At 40.7% G+C, this 23285-nt stretch overlaps 1 protein-coding gene across 1 annotated transcript in view; it reads right to left on the bottom strand.

Annotated features, from left to right (window-relative positions):
- The window catches only part of DCHS2 (dachsous cadherin-related 2), a 378130-nt gene that overhangs the window by 136774 nt on the left and 218071 nt on the right, over positions 1-23285 (bottom strand). Inside the window, exon 3 of the mRNA XM_089670433.1 lies at positions 8236-8467. Within this exon, the coding sequence (XP_089526559.1) occupies positions 8236-8467 (232 nt within the window). The remainder of the gene's footprint in view (positions 1-8235; positions 8468-23285) is intronic.

Genomic DNA, 23285 nt, shown 5'->3' with positions numbered 1-23285 from the left:
GTGAATGTTTTCAGCTGTAACCTTTCAATATCCTGAGAGGGGGCAAGGTGACAGCACAGAGGTTTCTGACTCTTGTCCGCTCTCATTTGTTTGTTTGTCCTTGAAGAAGTTCATTTGAAGCCGGAAGTGGGGATTCCATCAAACTGGAAAAAAGGTAGACAGCATATAGCCTGAGAGCTGTTGCCAATAGCCACCAATCAGCTTTCACCTTTCGTTGTACAGAGAAAAAAAAATCAACAATAATTCTGACTGACTGCCATGGGCAAAAAACTCAACCTTTTATCCTGAAGCTTGTTGACCAGAGCCTATATTATTAGGCTGCCCAGTCAGTTTTGTGTTTAGCTGCTGACCTTTAATAAACACACACTTGTCTGTCCCAAGGTCCAGCGATGTGCTCACCCGTGCCATCCCTTCTCTGCCTCTTCTCTCCACGGCACTGGCATCACAACTGTGGGCAACATGATGTGACAGCTTGTGGCTTCACAGCCGGGTGCCCACTACACATGTGTGAGTTGCGCTGCACATTCTGATTGGTCTGGCAGTCTTATGGGACCTGTGAAGGTTCCCAGAAGACTGTGGGAGGAAGGAGAGGGGTGAACTTCTGGCTCACATCGCCAAGGCAAACTGAGCCGGAAGTGGTTTTGACAGGTACCCGCTCCCCCCTCCCCATCAAAAAGTGCCAAATATGGCAGTGGAGGGGGAGGCAAATAAGCACAGCTTCCTCTCTTTGTGGAACTCCGCTTTAACAAAAATGACACATATATCTATTCATTTTAGCTTGCAATAGGCTAAGATTGCCCAGAAACAATGATGATCATCATCATATACAGACAAAAACAGCTGGATTGGTAAACAATCTAATTTCTATCAGTTACGCCCATCCTACACAGATGTCCAAAGGCTCAATGATTCTGGGTAAAGAGCCAAGTAATTGCAATGGATTCTCATGGCTGCTATGGCTCTCACAATATAAGGTTGGAGGTATATATAACAATGTACACTTAAAGTGACATGAAACAACCACATCTTCCTATAGTGTTTACTTGCCTTAATCCAGAGCACTGGGTGTAATTTCTCTCTGCTGTCTAGTTCCTCTGCTATCTGCATGAATCACTGATAAAAGGTTTTCCTGACTCCAAGAGATAGAGGGGGATAGGGGAGGACCCTCCAGCACACAGCCTGTGATTGATAGCCTCTGTTGTGCATGTTTCCTGTGTGCTGTGTGGAGGGGAGCGTGTCCCTTTCTTCCATTAAGCTGTCAGATTACAGGAAAGCCGTGCTCTAGTTCTGCAGTGTGTGTGTGCACATCAGATCCTTGCCCCCTGCTTTATGCTGCTGTGAAAAATCATTTTATCTGTATGTTTTAGAAGAGAGGGCCGTTGATAAACAAGTACAACTTATGAAAAAGGGTTTATTTTATCTCTGTGTATTATCTGAGGCTGGTCACTTCACTTGGCATATGTAAAGGAATTTAATGCTGAACACCAGTCAGATGTAATCCATGATTAAGCCCATTGGGTGAAACATGTTAGAGCAGTGATCCCGGGGGGTGGGGGGGCATACCATGTGCTGAAGAGTATCAGCTGATTATAGTTTTGCCTGTGAACACATCATCTGTGTGCAGCTTTTCCTTTGAATGATATCCAGTCAGATGCATATTGCACAAATGAATGCAGCTATTTATTTATAAAAACATCATTAAATGTATTTAGTGGCACAATTACTTGATTTTTACCTCTTTTCAGATTATTAAATTTCCTGTATTATTAGAATCCAGACAGGGGGAGGGAAAAACAGCACAAAGAGCCAACCAGTTGTGCGTCAGTTTAATGAGCATGCTGACTGGAGGAAATAGCAAAGTAGCTGAGAGATAAGCTCACCAGTATGCTGCTTCTGCTTTTAATTTCCGGTCAATGTGCATGGACAAGGCCATGTGATATTGAACTGCAGCAGAGGAAAATCAAGTCTCATGCCCTAATACAAGGGCTGTGCTATGTACCAGAGCTGTAATTGTCTGGATGGACAAAAATACAATATATTATTTCATAAATTTTTTTATGGGTGTTTAGCTGTATGCCTGGAGTTCAGCTTTAGGGTTGCTAGCTTTTTGTTAGGGTTTGGTTGCTATCCACAAAGCTGCAAATGTCAAAGATGTCAGTAGCAATTTCTGTTATAACTTACAGTATACAGTATATAGGTACTGCTGTACATTTTACTAAGAACTATACATTCATAACAGGTTTAGTATGCATGTTATCTATAAAACATCACACAGGCACTCCTAAGTGAAGAAGACATGATTGTTCACGCACAACTTTTGCTACCCTGACCTGAAGAAGAAGTTCAGGAACATCCAGGGGGTATAGTGTTCAGTCTAATAAAACTAGAGAAATAAATGTGCACACATGAATGGACCATGAATGTCATACGTTTCAGAGCAGCAGTGTGAGCTGCCACATAACTGACTGATTTTAGAGGGGAGTGGATGAAGAGAAGTCTCTGTTAGGGGCACAAAGCCTCCTTTAACTCCCACAATACCTTCTCATTATATTTAAAATGTCTTGTACTGTGTGAAAATACTTTGAACACAATGGCATGGTTTTGATTTGAGGTTGAGAACCTTTTAATGCCCTCTTTGAGTGTGTCTTTGATTATCTGCAGGCCTGACAACCCATGGCTTCTTTTTGTTTTCTTTTCATTGCTTAGTTTCTTCAAGTAAGTGACGTATAAAATGAAGTGCAAAAAAAGTTGCCTCTATTGAAGATAACAGTCAGTTAAAGGCAAACTTTTCCTTTTCTCAGATTGGTTAAAAAGAAAGTTTTTTTTATAACTATGGATACACCAGACACTGTTCATATAAATTAGGCCACTGGATACAGTATTGGTAAAATACAGTATCTGAGAAGTGAACCTACTTACCTGCTCTTTACAGGTTTCAGTAGAATATAAACAAGAGTAGGCACTTTTGCCTCTGTTGGGGGAGAAGGCTGTCAGATTGTCTACTGCACATGATGGCATTATTTTCACCCAGTTGGTCACATGAGAAACTACAAATTTAGTGAATGGCTGATTGGGGTCTACAATCTGTTAATCTTTCATGGTAAACGATGGTGGTCCATTCCAGTGTGCAAGTAAAGAGATATCTCTAGTTGTCCGGCAACCTTGGTCAGGTCAGGTGGGCATGAGAGTATTGTCAAACTAGGTGTTTTAAAAACAAGGGGGTTACAGACAGCAGGACATATCCTTTAACAGTTTTAATACACATTCTTTACAGGTTTAAATTGCATATAAATTGAATTGAGTATGGCAAATAAAGAGATATCTCTAGTTGTCCAGCAACCTTGGTCAGGTCAGGTGGGCATGAGAGTATTGTCAAACTAGGTGTTTTAGAAACAAGGGGGTTACAGACAGCAGGACATATCCTTTAACACCTTTAATACACATTCTTTACAGGTTTAAATTGAATATAACCAACAGTAGGAACTTTTGTCTCTGGGGAGAGGAGTTGTTAGATTGTCTACTGCACATAACAATGGTATTGTTTTCACCCAGTTGGTCATCAGACAGCATAACATATCCTTTAACATGATTTCCACCAGTGGCATTTCTCAGGGAAGGATTATGGGGTCAGGGATGACATAAGTACAAGTGTAACAGAACTGGCTATGAACCTTTTGTGATAGGGCTTAGCCATCTAGGAATACCTGTGGCCCAAAGTTCAGTTCATGTTGCTCCCTGTGACTCTACCTTCATAGGCTATGCGGTAGTCATGAGGGGGCATGTGCCTGAAGAGGAGATAGGGCTCAGCCATGTGATTGCTAAGTTTAATGTGAAACATGTATCCACTTTTAACACAGGTTACTTTATCACCCCCTGTATGGGAGGCTTTGTTACAACACTTGGGAAAAGGGGGGATTTGTGATGGCTGGAATTGGGTCATGTTGATAAGTTCAAACTTGTTTATCACCACGGACCTCATTCCTTTGTGTGTGGCTGAAGTGTTATGGGGTGGGTCACCTAACCTCTTACAACTCAACAGCAGTTCCAAGGGCTAGAGTTCACAGAATTGCAGCACTTGGTTCTGCTGAAAGATAAAGTTTAGTAGGGAAGTAAGTGATGCAAGGAAGCTGGGTGAAACTCCCCTCAATGAGAAGCACTGGGAAAATAAAGGCCACTGAGCTAAATATCTACCTGCAGTCTGCTGAGCTAAGTATGGGAGCTTTAAGGTGGATATTACATGTCATAGGTATATGTATTGTTTGTATTAGTGTGCATGATGCTATGTACATTAGCGTGTATAGTGTAGTGTGTTTTGGGGTGCATGGTGTTGTGTGAATTATTGTGCATTGTATTATGTGTTATGGGTTGCATTGTGCAATGTTTATCAGGATGCACAGTGCAATGTGTATTGTGGTGTATGGTGTGGTGTGCATTGGGGTGAGTAAAGCTGTGTATATTGGGGAGTATGGTGCAGTGTGTATTGCTTTTTTGGTGCACTTGGAATCAGTGTGCATGGTGCAGTGGATATTGGGGTGCCTGATGTTGTGTGTATTGCATTGTGTTTTGTGAATGGTGTGCTATGTGTTTCAGTGTGCATAGTGAGATATACGTATAATTTTGGATGCATGGTACTGCAAATATTGGTGTATGGAGCAGTTTGTACTGGGGTGTATGGAGTTGTATATATTGCAATAAATGATTTTCCTAATAATTTTAATGGACACCCTGTCTGGCCCCTATTTGCAAGACACTGTAATATGGAGTTTTTCAAACATAGGGCATTGCTGATGTAAGGCTATATTTAAAAACACCAGCATATGTCATCACTAGGTTTTCTGTCATGCAGACAGCTGGAAAATAGGTTTTCGTTAGTATCTGTGGAAGCGGGTCAGATATATTCTTCTATAAAAACTGCAAGGTAATTTAACAGATAAAAGAGTGACTGTGATTTGTTATTACTGAAATAAAAATCTGGTAGATAAATGCAAAGGTTCATGAGACTATGCCAGTGAACTGCACTACACATACATTCATGCTTCTCTGCTTCCATTAATGCCATACAGGATATATTATGTCAAGTTATGAATGCCGATATATTCATGACTAATAGAGAGGACATACCAATAGGTTACATTTCTGGGTTAAATATCTTGTGCTGTGTATTTCTCTAACAAAATCCCAGACATACAGTTGTGTCCAAAATTATTCAACCCCCAATGCTGTAAAGGGGTTTAGGGACTATAGTGTACATTTGGAATTGTATTCAGAATCAAATCCTACAAGGACGTTGTAACTACCCAAATGCAACTAAAATGACATCAATTGTTTATGTAATACAGTAGTAAATGGTTCTTATGTGGTTTCTTCATTGCCACAATTATTCAACCCCTTAAAGACTACCACTCTGAAGAACAGAGGTTCATACAGGTGCTTTCCATCAGGTATTGAAAACACCTGTGGATGTCACCGAGCAGCAATCAAGCATAATAAGCACCAATTAGGCAGCTTTAAAATGACTGTGATACTCAGCTCCTTCTAGACATTTACTGGTGTGGTTACAAACATGGTGAAGGCAAGAGAATGGTCCAGGAAGACAAGAGAAGAGGTGATTTCTCTTCACAGGAAGGGCAATGGCTATAAGAAGATTGCAAAGATGTTAAACATACCAAGAGACACCTTAGGAAGCATCATTCGCAAATTCAAGGCAAAGGGCACTGTTGAAACGCTACCTGGTCGTGGCAGAAAGAAGATGCTGACTTCGACTGCTGTGCGCTACCTGAAGCGTAGAGTGGAGAGAAGTCCCCGTGTGACTGCTGAGGAACTGAGAAAAGATTTGTCAGATGTGGGTACAGAAGTTTCAGCCCAGACAATAAGACGCACACTGCGTAATGAAGGCCTCCGTGCCAGAACTCCCAGGCGTACCCCCTTGCTGTCTCCAAAGAATAAGAAGAGTCGACTGCAGTATGCCAAAAGCCATGTGGACAAACCACAAAAGTTGTGGGATAGTGTTCTGTGGACTGATGAAACAAAATTAGAACTGTTTGGGCCCATGGATCAACGCTATGTTTGGAGGAGGAAGAACAAGGCCTATGATGAAAAGAACACCTTGCCTACTGTGAAGCATGGTGGAGGGTCAATCATGCTTTGGGGCTGTTTTGCTTCTGCAGGTACAGGGAAGCTTCAGCGTGTGCAAGGTACCATGAATTCTCTTCAGTACCAGGAGATATTGGATGGAAACGTGATGCAGTCCGTCACACACCTGAGGCTTGGGAGACGTTGGACCTTTCAACAGGACAATGATCCCAAGCATACCTCCAAGTCCACTAGAGCATGGTTGCAGAGGAAAGGCTGGAACATTTTGGAGTGGCCATCGCAGTCACCAGACTTAAATCCGATTGAGAACCTCTGGTGGGACTTAAAGAAAGCAGTTGCAGTGCGCAAGCCTAAGAATGTGACTGAACTGGAGGCCTTTGCCCATGAAGAATGGGCGAAGATACCCGTAGATCGCTGCAAGACACTTGTGTCAAGCTATGCTTCACGTTTAAAAGCTGTTATAACTGTAAAAGGATGCTGTACTAAGTACTAAGATTGAATGTCACTTGGGGGTTGAATAAAACTGATAATGCTGTGAGCACAGAAAAGACATTTGTGGTTATTTCATTATAACTGTTATGTTATATTTGTCTGACCTACAAGTGCCTCTTTAATGTAAATGTAAGCAAGATGACTGAATGATCAAAAGCAATGTCAAACTGGCCAAAACACTCAATTTCAGTGGGGGTTGAATAATTTTGGACACAACTGTATTCCACTCAGAAGTCCTGAAGAAGCCATACACTTGTGGTGTAGCATTACACTATAGGTTTATGATATGAACCATAATTACATCAACACTGGATCTGGACAATATCTAGGATAGTTATCAAGAAACCTGGAAACATGAAAATGAAGAGTGAGGCTTAAATTATGAAAATCCAGTGATGGTATTGTTAAGATCCTGGGCATGGATCCATTCTTGCGTTTACTCATCTGCTCATTCATATGATTAGACAATATAACATTAAGATTACCTCTCCATGTGGGATGATTTGTCTGGGATATAGACCTGAAGTCTGATATTGGTTAATTACATCTCTAAAGGGGTTTTCCATTTTAACTTGCCTTTAATTTGTTGGCAAACACATGCCTTACGGAAATGTCTACTACTAAACACTGAGCTTTTTTTTGTCTTCCTAGCTTCCTCTTTTGCTTTCCTGTCATATATTTATATAATCAGATAGGGCTGTTTATTTGTATTGACCTCTTCTTTGGTGTTGTCTTCTTTGCATACTGTTTTCTCCATTGAGCAGCTTTGTGTCATATGATAGTACATACAAAATAAACAAGTCTCTCTAAACAGTATAAATACATAAAAGAACAGACTGAAACTGGTATAACAAAGCATCTTAAAAATCTATTCATATTTTTTTAATGTATATTATGAAAATGAAATTCAGTATGACACTGTATTTTTGTAACAGTTCATCTGTGTATGTTTAGTGCTGTTTGGAACCAGATAAAGTTATAAAACAGTACTATGGCCATATTGTTGCCTTAAAAAAACCCACTTATTTAGAAAACACAGCAATGACATGTGTTTAGTCACAAAGATCTATTCAATGAATGTGAGACATAAAATACACTAAAGAAAAGGTCACCTGGTCTGTCAAAGTCATATGAATGACCTCTCCACCAATCTCAGAGTGTTCTTTGCCGTGCCATGCAGAGGACACTCTGAGGGACACTGTAGGCTTTATTCATTAAAAGCAGCATGTAAACGGAGAGCACTGGTTTGCAAAATTATTGCAGTGTCCAGCGGACAGTGTGCTAGACAAGCTCCTCCTCCTAGGAGCCAATTCGGTTTGGAAGCACACAGCACTGGTGCACCAATCCTGTTGCACTGCACTGTTTTTTTTCTTTTTTGTTAGAAGTTTTTGATGTTACTACATATAGTACAATGAGTCATGACTTCTGAAAATCTCAAAAGAAGAAATAGTGTCATGTGGACACAGGCTTATTCAATAAAACAAAGTAAATATTTATAAAATTGCAGTAACAAGCAAACTGTATTCTGGTTTAATTTATCACTAAAATGTAATTTTATTGGTTGCTATGGGTTAGTTCCTGTTGTCATTGCTTTATTGGATAAGCCCTGTATGGGGAGAAACAGTGGTAGTTAAACAGAGACACCATTACCTGTAGACGAGTCAATAGTAAACAGTGGTGTTTTCTCCCCAGGTATGATTTCATAAAGTACTTCTCCAAATATTCCTCCATCTCTGTCCTCGGCTAACACATTAACAACCTCTGTGCCCACTTGAGTGTGGCTGCTGATGCTTGCTGCATAATTTGTTGTCTCAAACACAGGTGCATTGTCATTTATATCTTCTATATCAATGCGAACAAAAGCCTGTGTACTTAGGCCACCCTGTTAGATGTAAATGAAAGACAAGGTTATAAAACTTCAAAGAAAAGTACATTAGTCCAGCAATTATTGCATGCCCTGACAGCTTTGCACGCAGAGAAGAAAAGCTGACAACATTCTAGACATCAATAAACAAAAAAAAAGCATCTGACAGGAGCGAGCTGTTCCAGATCTTTGTGTTTAGGCGCTGTGTACAGATCATACTTATACACGGTCCATTCAAGAATACTTAAAAATTTAGCTAAATCCCACCCAAAAATGTAAAGTGTATGAAAACCTTAATAATATTCTCTTATATGCTCATTTTTTGGCTGGTTTATATATCATTGGAAGCATTTTGTTATATCTGTTTCATAAGTGCAAACAAAAAACTCTTTGAACTGGTCAAAAATTCAAAGCTGTCCCGTCAACACTTCCTATGTTATCTCAAAGAGCCCTCCAAGTTCTTATCTTGGACTACAGAATAATTATTCTTTGTGTTTTAAAAATCTGAGAGTAGTAGTGGTTGAGCAGTTTAGCAAAAGACATGGGGCAGTGCCAGGGGCGGACTGACCATCTGGAAACTCGGGCACTGCCCGAGGGCCCGGGGTCAGTAGGGGGCCCCATGAGATGCCCCTGGTACCTTTTTCATAGGCTTTTATGAGTTTGGGCAAGGATACAGGGGCCCCATGATCCACTATTGCCCGGGGGCCCCATGAGTTGTCAGTCCGCCCCTGGGCAGTGCTGACACCAATCATTTCACAAAAATGCTGTGCATTGTCATCACACAAGAGGATTTAAGAGCAAAATACTTGTCTGGCAAATCAAGTATTTTTTATTGTATTTAAAGGGATAAAACATGGGAAAATGTGCATGTATGGCAGAAATGTACTGCGTATATTTTTAAAATTTTGCATTGACACAATCTTTAATATATTGCAGCTTAACAGTCTCATGAAGAGTTGGTTGCATTAATTTTTCTTGTTTCATTTTTTTTCCAACTAAACCGGTGAGTGACAATCTCCCTGTCCTTGGGTGGCTACGCTCATTCCTCCATTATATTTATGGAGAAACCGTGACTGCCACCCAAACTCGGTTACAATTATGTCAGCCTTTGTTCATCTCCGTTACATGGGGGATAAAATAAGTAACAAAAAATATAAAAAAAAAAAAAATTATTTCTGTTCAGCTCGCAAGAAGTGACAATAACATAGCATTTCTGGCATCATCAACAGATATTGTCTGTACTTGCCAAAACTAACGCATCCACCACATCTAAATACATTTTAAGGTGTATATATCCTTAATCACAACTTGAACAATCTCCTATTCATTCTGTGGTTCAGCCATGTTTAAAAATGTTTTTAAGGCTATCCTAAAATTAGTTTAAGGGCTCGTTTGCATCGTAGAGCAGAGACCTCAGTTTTTCTGCATGCATTCTGCAAAGGCACAAGGAAATCAATTGTTCTTTATGTGCCCTATTCACACCGCAACACTAGTATCATGTGCAGATTTTTTTCTGAGTAGGAATCTGCAACATGTATAAAACTCATTGAAAAGTAGGGTTTTCATTGTAGGGTCATTGACTATTTATTGTTCCCCTATCATCAACAGAAATACAAACAATACAGTTGCGCTCAAAATTTGCATACTCTGGCAGAAATCATAAAAGGGATATTTATTTATTTATTTCAGGTACTTGTATACCGCCTTCAATTTACGCAGCGCTTTACATATATTTTGTACATTCACATCAGTCCCTAAATCTCAAGGTCCCTAACTTACATTCATAGATACACATACATACTAGAAACAATTTAGACAGGAGCCAATTAACCTAGCAGCATGGGATAGTGATCATATGAAGACACTTATTATCACATAGTTGGCTGGCTCCTTTTTAAATTATAATGATAACAGAAATCACCGAAATGGCCATGATAAAAAGTTTACATACCCTGGAATGTTTGGCCTTGGTACAGACACACAAAATGGCAATTAAAGGTTAATTTCCCACATCTGTGGCTTTTTAAATTGCAATTAGTGACTTTGTAAAAATAGTCAGTGGGGTTGTTAGCTCTCATGTGGATGCACTGAGCACACTAGATACTGAGCCATGGGGAGCAGAAAAGCACTGTCAAAAGACCTGTGTAACAAGGTAATAGACTTTTATAAAGATGGAAAAGGATATAAAAAGGTATCCCAAGCCCTGAATATGCCAGTCAGTACTGTTCAATCACTAATTAGGAAATGGAAAATTTGAGGATCTCTTTGATACCAAGCCAAGGTCAGGTAGACCAAGAAAGATTGCATCCACAACTGCCAGAAGATTTTTTTTAGGATTCAAAGAAAAACCCACAGGCAATCTGAAGAGGCTGCTCTTTGTATCCCAAACAATTCTGCTGGCAGTTGTGGCTGCAATCTTTCTTAGTCTACCTAACCTTGGCTTGGTAGCCAATGTCAAACTGCCAAGTAGCTATTATAGCTATTACTTTGAAATAATGGTAATCTTACCACTGTCTCAGGGACAGTTTCTACACATTTTATAACCATGATTCAGGAAATGAGTCTTCAGCACCATGGGATTTTTTCTTTAGATCTACATTTCAAAATTCAATTGTATCCAGATATTTGCATTAGAAATAAAAGTTAATGCTCTCACTTGTTAAAAAATTCATATTGGTTAAGTCAGATGAAACTGAAGCATTTATAAAAAATGACTTAAGAAATGTACTCAGTGTCCAGATTATGCAAGAGGCTGAAAAAAAATTACTATTCTGCTGCAAATGCCTCTTCTGAATGTGTTGTCTGTATTACATGCAGAATGACATTGCATGGTTTTAGGACATAATATTGATAAAAACAATTGTGAAAATGAAATACAAATTAATTTGAGCCACTGAAGCTGACTTTCTTAGAATGAAGGACTTGGACACTTTCATCAAATTCCAATTATGGAAATGGCAAGAGAGATACAGATTACAATTTCAGATCATAATATCAGGTCACCTTTAAAGATGTTGACTTTGTATGCTATGAAAAAAGTTACGGTTTTGAATTTTGTTCTCATTTACATTGCAAAAGTTTACACTGAATGTCTTAATGGCAAATTTTCACACTCTTGCATTCATTATAGCACCAGTTGGATATTGCATGTGCTAAACAATATCCCAGTTATATGTAATATGTTTGTCTTGGCAAATCCTTTTCCAAATCCTGCAGCATAGATGGTAAATCTAGATATTTCACTTTTCCATCTTTAATTCAATTAATGTTGATAGCAAAAAGAGTATCTAGAAAATTACCAAAGATCATAATTGTATAAAGCTCCTGAAACCACAATGCTTTTGATTCTATTTAATGGCATGCAACCTGCTGGAAGTAACCTCTTCATAGTTATGGACAGCATTGATGGTATGAACAAAAGTCTCCAAAAATAGACACATATGTGTTTATTTACTAAAGCTGGTTTACTCAGAATCTTGTGTACCTGTGCATGTGAGCCAATCAGCTTCTAGCATCAGCTTGTTCAATTAAGCTTTAGCAATAAAACCTGGAAGCTGATTGCTTTCTATGCAGTGCACAAGATTCTGAGTGAACCAGTTTTAGTAAATAAACCCCATAATGTTTTAACACAAAAAAATATCATATACATATTTTATTTTGTTGTATTAATTGCCATAAGTAAGATTTACATGTTTGTAAAGTATTAGCTGGTATCCAGATGTCTTCAGACATCCAATGACAAATGAAACACCCTATGAGACCATACTTGTTTGCCCAAAGAATGTAAACATGTACATCTGGGAGCAATGGGATTTGGGAAAAGGGAAAATCGACTTTTGAACAGCTGTATTTTTTCACCTAACCACCTTTTTAATTTAGCTTTGTATCTATAGTCAAATCTTTTTAAAAATTTTATATAGGATTGCATACTGAACCAGTCACTTTCTGTCGCTTACATCTCACAGGGTATTTCCCATGCTTCCTAACCTACAGTCACAATAAGAAGTGCAAGTAAAGGTCTTCAAAGAGATGGGAATTTCCTCCCATTTTGTTATCAGAATAAGTCTTCCATTTGATATTTTTCCTTTTTTCCTTTTCTGATGACAACTCATTTTGGATTTGCATTTTGGATTGCCCCTCACTTTTTTTACCCTTGTGACGGTGGTCACCAGGACAATTAAAAAAATAATTCTCCCTAACGTGAACACAGGTGTTGATGAGAACCTGACAAGGGTTCTAACTCTTCACCACTCTTTCCACAACAAAAAACATATTGGCTTTAGGCACACTCTAATGTAAAATATGATTACTAATGCTTAAAAATATTAAACTCCCAGAACTTAAACAAAAATTCAGTGCAAAATGTTAATTAGCTCTAAATCAATAATATGTGAAAATCTATTTACATTTCCATTAGTATGAGTCAAACTAAAATACTGGGGAATGATCAGATGCTTAGATTTATTTGCACTATACCTACAATGATTATTTAAGCTAATGAGTTAAAAAAGGAAAGTATGGTAGTTTGAATTTTAATTAGATTGATATTAAAAGTGACCCTCTCACCTCTCCAATCTCCGTTCATTACTTACATTACACTTACATGGCTGGGGATTCGGCCAGGTAATGTCAAGGCCAGATGATGTCAGAGTTGGGTTACAAGCAAGCACCTCCTGCTTCCGTAGCAACCGTGTACAGCTGGAAGATGTCCTGTTCATCTACATCGAATGCCCTGCATTTTTGAACGAACACTTACATGATGTTACACAGATGTTACATGAACACCATGTAGCTAACTAGTTTTGCTTTCTTCACATAACAGATTGAGAACATGAATTTACCCTAAAGAACAGATATCAGATACTGGGCTTTAATTGGTAGAACAGAGAAGGGGCTTTGGAAACCAAGCATACTGGATATCTGTGTCTGAAATAACTGGTATGCTTTATAAGCTTCCCCGAAAGATTGTTTGTAAGTTAACATCTTATTCCAAGCTTTGCTGGACCTCTGATTATATGACTTCTGGTTAGTCAGGGCAAGATGAAAGATGAAATTGCTTCTACAAATACAGAAGATGAAGGACACACTACAGCCAGACTCAAGACTTTAACATGATAACATTTATATGCTACATTGCTTAGAACCACCTTAAACATGCATTGCCAGTGCTAATATTTAATGTGTAACATATTGGACTGTAAAATAATTTGAAATCACTTCTAAACCGCCAAAATAAAAACAATAGTCCTAAAATTTAGCCAGTTTCTTCACAGTTTTTCCACAGTAGGCATTGTTCATCATTGCTATTATCCAGTTAAACCAGTGAGATCAAACTGCTCTTTATGAGAATACACTAGTTAAATGCATTGTTTGAATCTTAAATTATTAAAGCACGTTTGTTAGGTGCATCGTGGTGGGGCAGCAGTAAACACACAAAAGACCGGAGTGCAATAATGAATGTATTGAAGAACTTGCAAACAGTACGACAACCTGGCAGGGGAGCTCACCCAACAGTAAATACAGCAGAGAGTCAGCAATAAAAGGCCCGAACCAAACAATGACATCACCACTATCTCCAACCCTCTCTTTACATAGCTGATGATAGCTTGGGGAAGCTGTCAATCGACTAGTGATACAATCAGTGGTGTATTTGGTTTTGTGCTGCCCTAAGGAAGACTAAAATTGGGCACTCCCCGCATCTAATTTTCCCCATCCCTTCCTGTTTAAGATCCACCCCTCTTTAGGCTCCACCTCTTCCAATTAGAGCCCCACCTCTTATTTTATTCCATTATTGGTGTCATTTGGAGGAATAGTGCCCCATCATTGGTGTCAGTGGAAGAATAGTGCCCCATCACTGGTGTCAGTGGGAGGAATAGTGCCCCATCACTGGTGTCAGTGGGAGGAATAGTGCTTCATTATTGGTGTCAATGGGAGGAATAGTGCCCCATCGTTAGTGTCAGAGGGAGGAATAGTGTCCCATCATTGGTGTCAGTGTGGGAGGAATAGTGCCCCATCATTGGTGTCAGTGGAAGGAATAGTGCCCCATCATTGCTGTCAGTGGGAGGAATAGTGCCCCATCATTAGTTTCAGTGTGGGAGGAATAGTGCCCCATCATTGGTGTCAGTGGGAGAAATAGTGCCCTATCATTAGTGTCAGTGTGGGAGGAATAGTGCCCCATCATTGGTGTCAGTGGAAGGAATAGTGCCCCATCATTGGTGTCAGTGGGAGAAATAGTGCCCTATCATTAGTGTCAGTGTGGGAGGAATAGTGCCCCATCATTGGTGTCAGTGGAAGGAATAGTGCCCCATCATTGGTGTCAGTGAAACCAATGATGTGACACTATTCCTCCCACACTGACACTAATGGGGTACTATTACTCCCACTGACACCAATGATGCTTACATTGCTGTGCTAACCCCTGCTCCAGCCCCGGCTCCCTCCCTCTCCCACCCACAGCCAGCATAGCTGGCTGCAGCAGCATCATCTGCTCTGCCCAGATCCCGGCTGCACGGCACAGACAATTACCTTACCTATCAGCTGTCTTCCTTCTCCACCGCTCTCCTCCTCTTCACCGGCTCTGGCTGCTCCCTCACTTCAATCAGCTTCCTCGATCCTTGTGCTGCTACTCGGCTCCTCCTCTCTGCCAATGTGCTTTCCCTGAGTTAGAGATCCGTCAGCCAATCACTGGCGAAGAGGCAGAGCTTGCAGAGGGAGGAGCAGACTGCCATAGGCTGCCCAGTGATCCTGGGGGCAGGGGTGGACTGACTATTCGAGCACTCGGGCACTGCCCGAGGGCCTGGGGTCAGTAGGGAGCCCCATGAAATGCCCCTAGTACCTTTTTATAGGTTTTTTTGGGTGTGCTTTAAGTGTGGGCAAGGACACAGGGGCCCCATGATCCCCTATTTCCCGGGGGCCCCATGAGTTGTCAGTCCGCCCCTGCCTAGGGGTGTGGCCAGATGAGAGGGGCAGCATGTCATCCCGCCCAAATCACGATCCACCCGGGAAATGAAGACACCAGATGGACACCCTATCTACCCCTCCTCCAGCAGTGCCTTTGTGGGCCTGATCGAAGTGGGACATGGACACAGGCAAGACACATGACAGCAGTCCCTGTCCTAAGTGTCACTTCTGTGGGAAAGGGGGGGTGGTGGCACCGCCCCCCCTGAAAAGTGCAGCCCTAGGCAAACACCTTGTAAATATGTCCCTGGATACAATTGAGATCAACAGGTGGCGGGCATCATGATTGACAATGGATTTACAAAGGACATTTTTGGGGGGCTTTAAATGTTTCTGATAAAGCACTTGTCAAACTTTTGGGTGTCTTTTTTTCTAGGTTACATCTTTTTTTTTTGAGAATGAGTAGGGGTACATTGTACCCGTTACTCAGTCACATAGGGGTAAGGTATCTTGGGGCCCCTATTATTAAAAGGGAATTCCAGATTAAGATATGCCCTCAACCTGCAGACCTTCACAACCCTCATCAACATGGGGACAAGGTACTTTGCCACAGGAAAACCCCATGCTGAGGGCATGTGGCCTGATATGATCCAAGAATAATGGGTGCAAGCTCCTCCACTTATCTTGCCAGAGAGGCTGTAATGTGAGGTCGAGGGTCTGGTATGGATTTTTAGAGGGACCTCAAGCATTTATTTTGCATGGAGATCCCCCATAAAACCTATTCCATAAAATTGGGTCTGTGTGTTTTTTATTTTTCACAGACTTTGTCACAGACTTTGGACATGCAACACACACCCCAAAAATATTCGTCATGGTACACAGGACATGTGTAGCACATCAAGGCTCTCTGCCCTGCTTCTGGCTGCCTTAGTATACTGTAATTGTTGGCTGTGATTGATCAAAGCCGCCATTATAATATACTTAGAGAAGACGTCAGAAGCTATAGCTGCCAAAAAAGCAGTCAGAATCAGTGTTTATAAACAACACTGCTCCAGACCCAACTATACCAAGATACAAAGTAACATATTGTTACTTTTGTATTCTTCTGTTCATTCATCTGCAGACCAAAGGGATGAACTTAGGCTTCTTTTTTTTCTTTTTCTTTTTTTTAAATAAAATTATCCTCTGTTTAACCCATTCTCAACTCTTAGTTTACTAGTATTATATTCCTTCTGATTTTTGGTTTGTTTCTATTTTATTAACTAATAATATTCAAAAATGTTTGTTTTGTTTGTTATTATTTTTATGCATTTAACATACTGAATATTTACACATTTCCCATTTAAAAGAGTGCAAAGTTGAAAAAAAAATGTTATTTCATTTGTAAAAATGTTGCAATACTATGTACCATTTGTGTCATTTTAGACAAGACACAAATTACAGAAAAAAATAGAAAAGCTACAATTTCTGGGGAAATTGTGTGAAGTGTTCTTGCCTCCACCAGTAGTCTACAACTGGAATGGGCGGAGTAACTGCGTGGAGTGGCTTGAGTAACTGTTGTGTGGCTGGAGTGGCTGGAGTAACTGTGAAAAGGTTTTGTCAGCTCCCACTCTAGTTTTGAACATTCTGCCATTCATTCCTATGAGACCAATTTCACCACAAAAACACTGATATTTTGTGAACCATTCGGCGAAACGTTCCACAAAGTAATAGCGCACCAATCGGGAACAATCTGCACGTTTCGGTATATTACTGTCTATGTAGTGTAAAAACTGTGGGAGGAGTTAGGGTGGTAAATTTGGCTATAATAATAAGTATATATATGTGAGATAACAATAAGTGGTCTTGCCATGCAAGAACACTTAATTAGCGTATTTTGTGTGCAGTAACACTATGTATTTGTAAACTAACACTGCTAAAAAAAAAAATTATGTTTTGTTTAGTTTTGTTGTGTTTTATTGTCTAAGGATTGTGAAAATAAAATCATTGTTGCAAGACAATATTATTAAAAGAAAGGCTTGATTGTCCTTAAAAAAACAATATATGTATTTTGTCAGAAATTTTTGTTTCCTTTCTGATGTAGTCATTAAATGAAGAATTCAGTTCTGTCATATTCGTTACGTTCACACCGATTCATTTTTGGAATTTGTTTTATATCTTTGGCATTTGTTTCGTATATTCGCTGGTTCATGTGGATTCAAAAAAGTAGCATTTTTTTCAAGTGATTGCCATATATTAGTTTTCAGTTTTGATATTTAGGGTGGATTCGTTATTCATATATGAAAACTATTTGATATTTTCGGACACAACAGAATAAATATTGCAAAATTTTAATTTTTCAAACCTAAGAATTGCATTAGACTGTGAACGGAACTGACTGACTGTGACTATTAAAAATCAAAATTATAAAACTAATTCAAAAATGTAATTTATTTCCCCATGGGCCTGAACTACTATCACGCCATGTGACACCATCTGAATGAAACAAATGCATTTGTTAATTTTGCTATAACTTTCTTTGGATTTGTTGACATTCATTATTATGTCCATTAGAAGATTTGTGAACATCAAAATCACACTTTCGTCCAAAAATCGATTAGTTACGAAACACACATGTCTAGTAATGACAAAGCTACTCTCAAAAAAATAGGTCCATAGCAGAAATGTAAAAATTGCTCTCGTCCATAGTGGGTGAACACACATGAGAGGCATGTTATTTAAAGAGATAGAGGGTTTTTACTGTTTCACTTTAAGCATTAAAAAAAAACATATTCCAGGACGAATGGAATTTAGAATTTTTATTTTTTTCACCAGGGCAGTGCCCATCTTCCTACCCCCAAGCTGTTTTGCCATCCCCTTGCCTATTAGCCCAGAAAATGGGTATTTTTAATTTGACAGATTCAGCTCCTATTAATTTCAGTGGGGTTTAGATTCTGCATCTGAACTTCTTTGAAGTTCTCTGAACCCTGCTCTAACTGAACCCAGGGCAACTCGGTTCATCCATTGTAACATGACAAGGTGAGTGGTAGGATGATGGAGCTGTAAAAACAAAAGAATCAGTATCCAAATTTTGTTACTCCATGAATGTTATTTATCTGTGAATCAGAATTACATGGGAATAAAATATCCATGATGTCAGGGATCAAGAATACACATCTGTGATTCATAGATAACCAATGAAAATGTGTTGAGGGCTGCAGTGAGGTCATACAAAACAAAGTAAATAACAAGAGTCATATGCTAAAGGAAGCAGTGAATCTTCCTTTAGCTTCAGGCTCTTGACAATGGCTTTGTAAATATTTCTTTTTTTTTTATTTGATATGCTTAACCGACTGCCTTTGGACCAGCTTATCACCAAAGGTCAATGCTGAGTGGAAAACATATGGAGGAATTGAAAAAAGCCTTTTCTTTTAACCTTTCCATCTGTGACTGTATGCTGGATGTCGGATGAATGAAGCAATACTGATAAATGAATTACATTGGAAGGAAAATACATTAAAGATGGTGACCAGCATATTTACTGGAGATATCAAATAAGTCAAGGTCTTGGACTATTCTAACTAAAATTATAATGTGTAACAAGGTATAATCAAACCAGGCAACCCTAAACCTTATAGAAATCTATGGACACAAAATACTGCCAAAAGTATTGGGACGCCTGCCTTTACACGCACATGAACTTTAATAGCATCCCAGTCTTAGTTCGTAGGGTTCAGCATTGAGTTGGCCCACCCTTTCCAGCTATAACAGCTTCAACTCTGCTGGGTAGAATGTCCACAAGGTTAAGGAGTGTGCCTATGGGAATGTTTGCCCATTCTTCTAGAAGTGCATTTGTGAGGTCAGGCACTGATGTTGGACAAGAAGGCCTGGCTCACAGTCTAATTCATCCCAAAGGTGTTCTATCAGGTTGAGGTCAGGACTCTGTGCAGGCCAGTCAAGTTCCTCCACCCCAAATGCGCTCATCCATGTCTTTATGGACCTTGCTTTGTGCACTGGTGCGCAGTCATGTTGGAACAGGAAGGGGCCATTCCCAAACTGTTCCCTCAAAGTTGGGATCATGAAATTGTCCAAAATGTCTTGGTATGCTGAACCCTTAAGAGTTTCCTTCACTAGAACTAAGGGGCCAAGCCCAACCCCTGAAAAACAACCCCACACCATAATCCCCCTCCACCAAACTTTACACTTGGCACAATGCAGTCAGGCAAATACTGTTCTCCTGGCAACCACTAAACCCAGAAACGTCCATCGGATTTCCAGACAGAGAAGCATGACTCATCATTCCAGAAAACACATCTCCACTGTTCTAGAGTCTAGTGGCGGTGTGCTTTACACCACTGCATCCGACGCTTTGCATTGCACTTGGTGATGTAAGGCTTGGATGCAGCTGCTCGGCTATGGAAACCCATTCCATAAAGCTCTCTATGCACTGTTGTTGTGCTAATCTGCAGTGGAATAACAGTAGTGCCACACAGTGACATTTTATTAGGTTCTATTAGCTGCCGCGTGGATTGCCTGACAGTGCACTTTGCTGGAAAAAGTACTGCATGCAGTACTTTTTTAAAAGCACACCACCACATTGCAATGGTGTAAACAGGCCAGGCAGGAGACAAGGCATTTTGCAGTGGGACTGCATTGGAATAGCCACCCAACACAGTCCTACTACATCTTACTACACTACTACACCTTGTGTGAATGTACCCTAACAAACTGTTGCATGGTTTTGTTGTATTTTATTATTTAAGCTATTTCAAACATAAAGTCCAAATGGCAACTTTTAAAATTTAAAGAGACATCAAAACAAGCATATGCCCATAGGCAAAGAAACATCCGATAGCCGCACATCCAGTAAAATCACCTTTATTAGAAATTCCTTCTTATAAAATAATTCCACAACATGCCAGGGAATGCAGAACTCCATCTAATGCATTTCACGCTCCATTAGTGCTTAGTCACTATGACTAAGAGATAATGGAGTGTGAAACATGTTACCTGGAGTTCTGCAGTCCCTGACATGCTGTGGAATTATTGGAGTCTGGTGCAGACAAGGCTAGCACCCGAAACAAGGTGTGTGAGTGGTAGTGGAAGAGAGGACTGACCTGGAGCGGTGTTCATTGCTTTTGTGGCAAGCATGTGCCCACTGTTAAAAAAGAAATTGCTATTTTCCACTTCCTTTTTTTTTTTCTGACGTATTAGCTACTAAATACTTAATTCATAGGTAGGTGTTTTAACATAAAAAACCCTTTGTTTCCCCTTAACCTCTACAACTACATACTCCACTGTGACTGGTATGCATTCTCAGCTTTTTGATACTGGCACCAGGAGACCAGCAGAGGCAGAGAACACAGCAGAAAAGACTCACGACATCACTGTGCACTTCCAGGACCAAGCAAAACCTGACTGATAGATCTGGAGCTGGCAGTGATTTTGACAACTGAATGACTGCTAGGGATAGAATCCCCACATATACTAAAGGGGGGCGGGGGAATTGATCACAGTTTAGCATCTTTGCTCTGAATGCTGGATGATCTGTTAGTACCCCTTACCCATTTTGGGCACCACAGTGGCTAAATGGTTAGCACTTCTGCCTGGCGGTACTAGGGACACTGGTTCAAATCCCAACCACAACACCACCTGCCTGAAGTTTGCATGTTCTCCTTGTGTTTGCATGGGGTTCCTCCCACACTCCAAAGACAAGCTAGTAGGTTAATTGGCTCCTGTCTAAATTGGCCCTAGTATGTGTATGTATGAATGTGAGTTAGGGACCTTAGATTGTATGCCCCCTTGAGGGTTAGGGACTGATGCAAATGTACAATATATATGAAAAGTGCTGTGTAAATTGACAGCACTATATAAGCACCTAAAATAAATAAATATATACATTTTCAAAAAGAGTTAACAGTAAAGAAAGACACCTACACTGTGAGAAAGTCCTTTACTAAAAATGACATTAAAAAGGTGAACAATTACAGTTGCAAGAAAAAGTATGTGAACCCCTTGGGATTACATGGAGTTTTGCATGAATTGGGCATAAAATGTGCTCTGAACGTCATCTAAGTCACAACAATAGAAGAACACAGTCTGCTGAACATAATACTACACAAACATTAGATGTTGCCATGGTTTAATTGCACATAACATGTAAACATTCACAGTGCAGGGAGGAAAAAGTATGTAAACCTTTAGACTTAATAACTGGTTGACCCTCCTTTGGCAGCAATAACCTCAACCAAACGTTTCCTGTAGTTGCAGATCAGACCTGCACAACGATCTGGAGTAATTTTGGACCACTCCTCTTCACAAAACTGTTTCAGTGTAGCAATATTCTTGGGATGTCTGTGTCAGGGCAGGAGCTGAGGAACGGACAGGCAGGCCTAATAACAATGTAATGCACTGGCTGGCGACAACCACCACCCACAGACCGAAGTCCCCCAGGGCGCGGAGTCTAAGTCCCAGGCTGCCCTTCACCAGGGCCCCTGATGGTGGGGATGGACTTGACGCAGCCAGGAACCAGGTTGCGGCCCCCGAGACACCTCAGTTGCGGTAATGGCCGCCGCCAATGGCGTGTAGCTGGTGGAAAAGACAATAGAGTAGTCGGGCAGGCCAGGTCAACAACAACGGGACAAAACGGTACAGGACAGCAGACGAGAATCACGGGTCACGGGCCGAGTTCAGCAACGGAGGGTCAGATCAAAGAAGAACACAAAGAATGGTCAGGTCACAAGCCGAGTCAGATTCCAGGAGAGTCACGAGAGTCGGAACAGAGTAATAGCAACACAAAGACACAAGACACAAGTGCAAAGGGCATGTGCGGACCACAGGTGTCAGGAATGGACTTGCCAGTAATGGTGGGACTCACCTGCCTTGTGGGCTGCAGTACCAGGGCTGGCCAGCGGGTGCTCCCAGCAATCAGAGACTCAACCCTGCAGCCAGCCAAACACCTGAAACTGCTTATGCAGGTGTATTTAAGTGATGGCCAGACCTGCAGTCTTTGCCTTGGTGTGTGTGTTTTTCCTGGGCCCTGTATCTTGTTCCTGCATTCCTGTTCCTGTTCCTGTCTCTGTCTGATTCGTTGCTGACCCTGCCTGATTCCGGACCTCTGCTGACTTCTCCTGTTTCATCCCTGGCTTGTGACCCCGACCATTCTCTGCCTGACCCCCTGTTCCTACCTGCCCGATTGTTATTGACCCGGTCTGCCTGACGACGCTTGCATTGTATCTGTGGGTGGTTTGGTTTGGTTCATTTGCACTGTGTTATGTTTTAGTATTGCACTGCGTTTATGTTTGTATTGTTAGTCTTTAATAAATTGTCTTATTGTTTATAACATATTTGAAGCCTGCGTTTCCCTGCGTCAGTCACATACCTCTGGTCATACCCTGGAGCCCTGACAACAGGCTTATATGTAATCAGCCACACCCCTCTGGGGGATGGACCTCAGAGACCAGAAGGCATAAAAGATTATCATCATGCTCTGCAGAAATCCAACATGGATGCCAGCACATGGAGAAACATAACCTCTGGGAAAAGGTAGGACCTTGACAGTCTGGTGTGAATTGCTCTCTTAAGGTCATGCCACAGCATTTCAATCGGGTTGAGGTCAGGACTCTGACTGGGCCACTACAGAAGGCATATTCTGTGCTGTTGCAGTCATTGTTTTGTTGAATTACTTGCATGCTTTGGGTCATTGTCCTGTTGCATCACCCATCCTCTGCGGAGCTTTAGTTGGCGGACAGATGGTGGTACGTTTTCCTGCAAAATGTCTTGATAAACTCTGGAATTCATTTTCCCATCAATGACAACAATCCATCCAGGCCCTGAGGCAGCAAAGCAGCCCCAAACTATGATGCTCCCTCCGCCATGTTTTACAGTGGGGATGAGGTTTTGATGTTGGTGTGCTGTGCCTTTTTTTCTCCACACATAGTGTTGTGTGTTCTTCCCAAAC

This window comes from Staurois parvus, unplaced genomic scaffold (assembly GCF_062004578.1).
Source record: "Staurois parvus isolate SC_StPar_1 unplaced genomic scaffold, SC_StPar_1.0 ptg000090l, whole genome shotgun sequence".
Classification (NCBI taxonomy): Eukaryota; Metazoa; Chordata; class Amphibia; order Anura; family Ranidae; genus Staurois; species Staurois parvus.
This window is presented reverse-complemented; position numbering and strand designations above follow the sequence as displayed.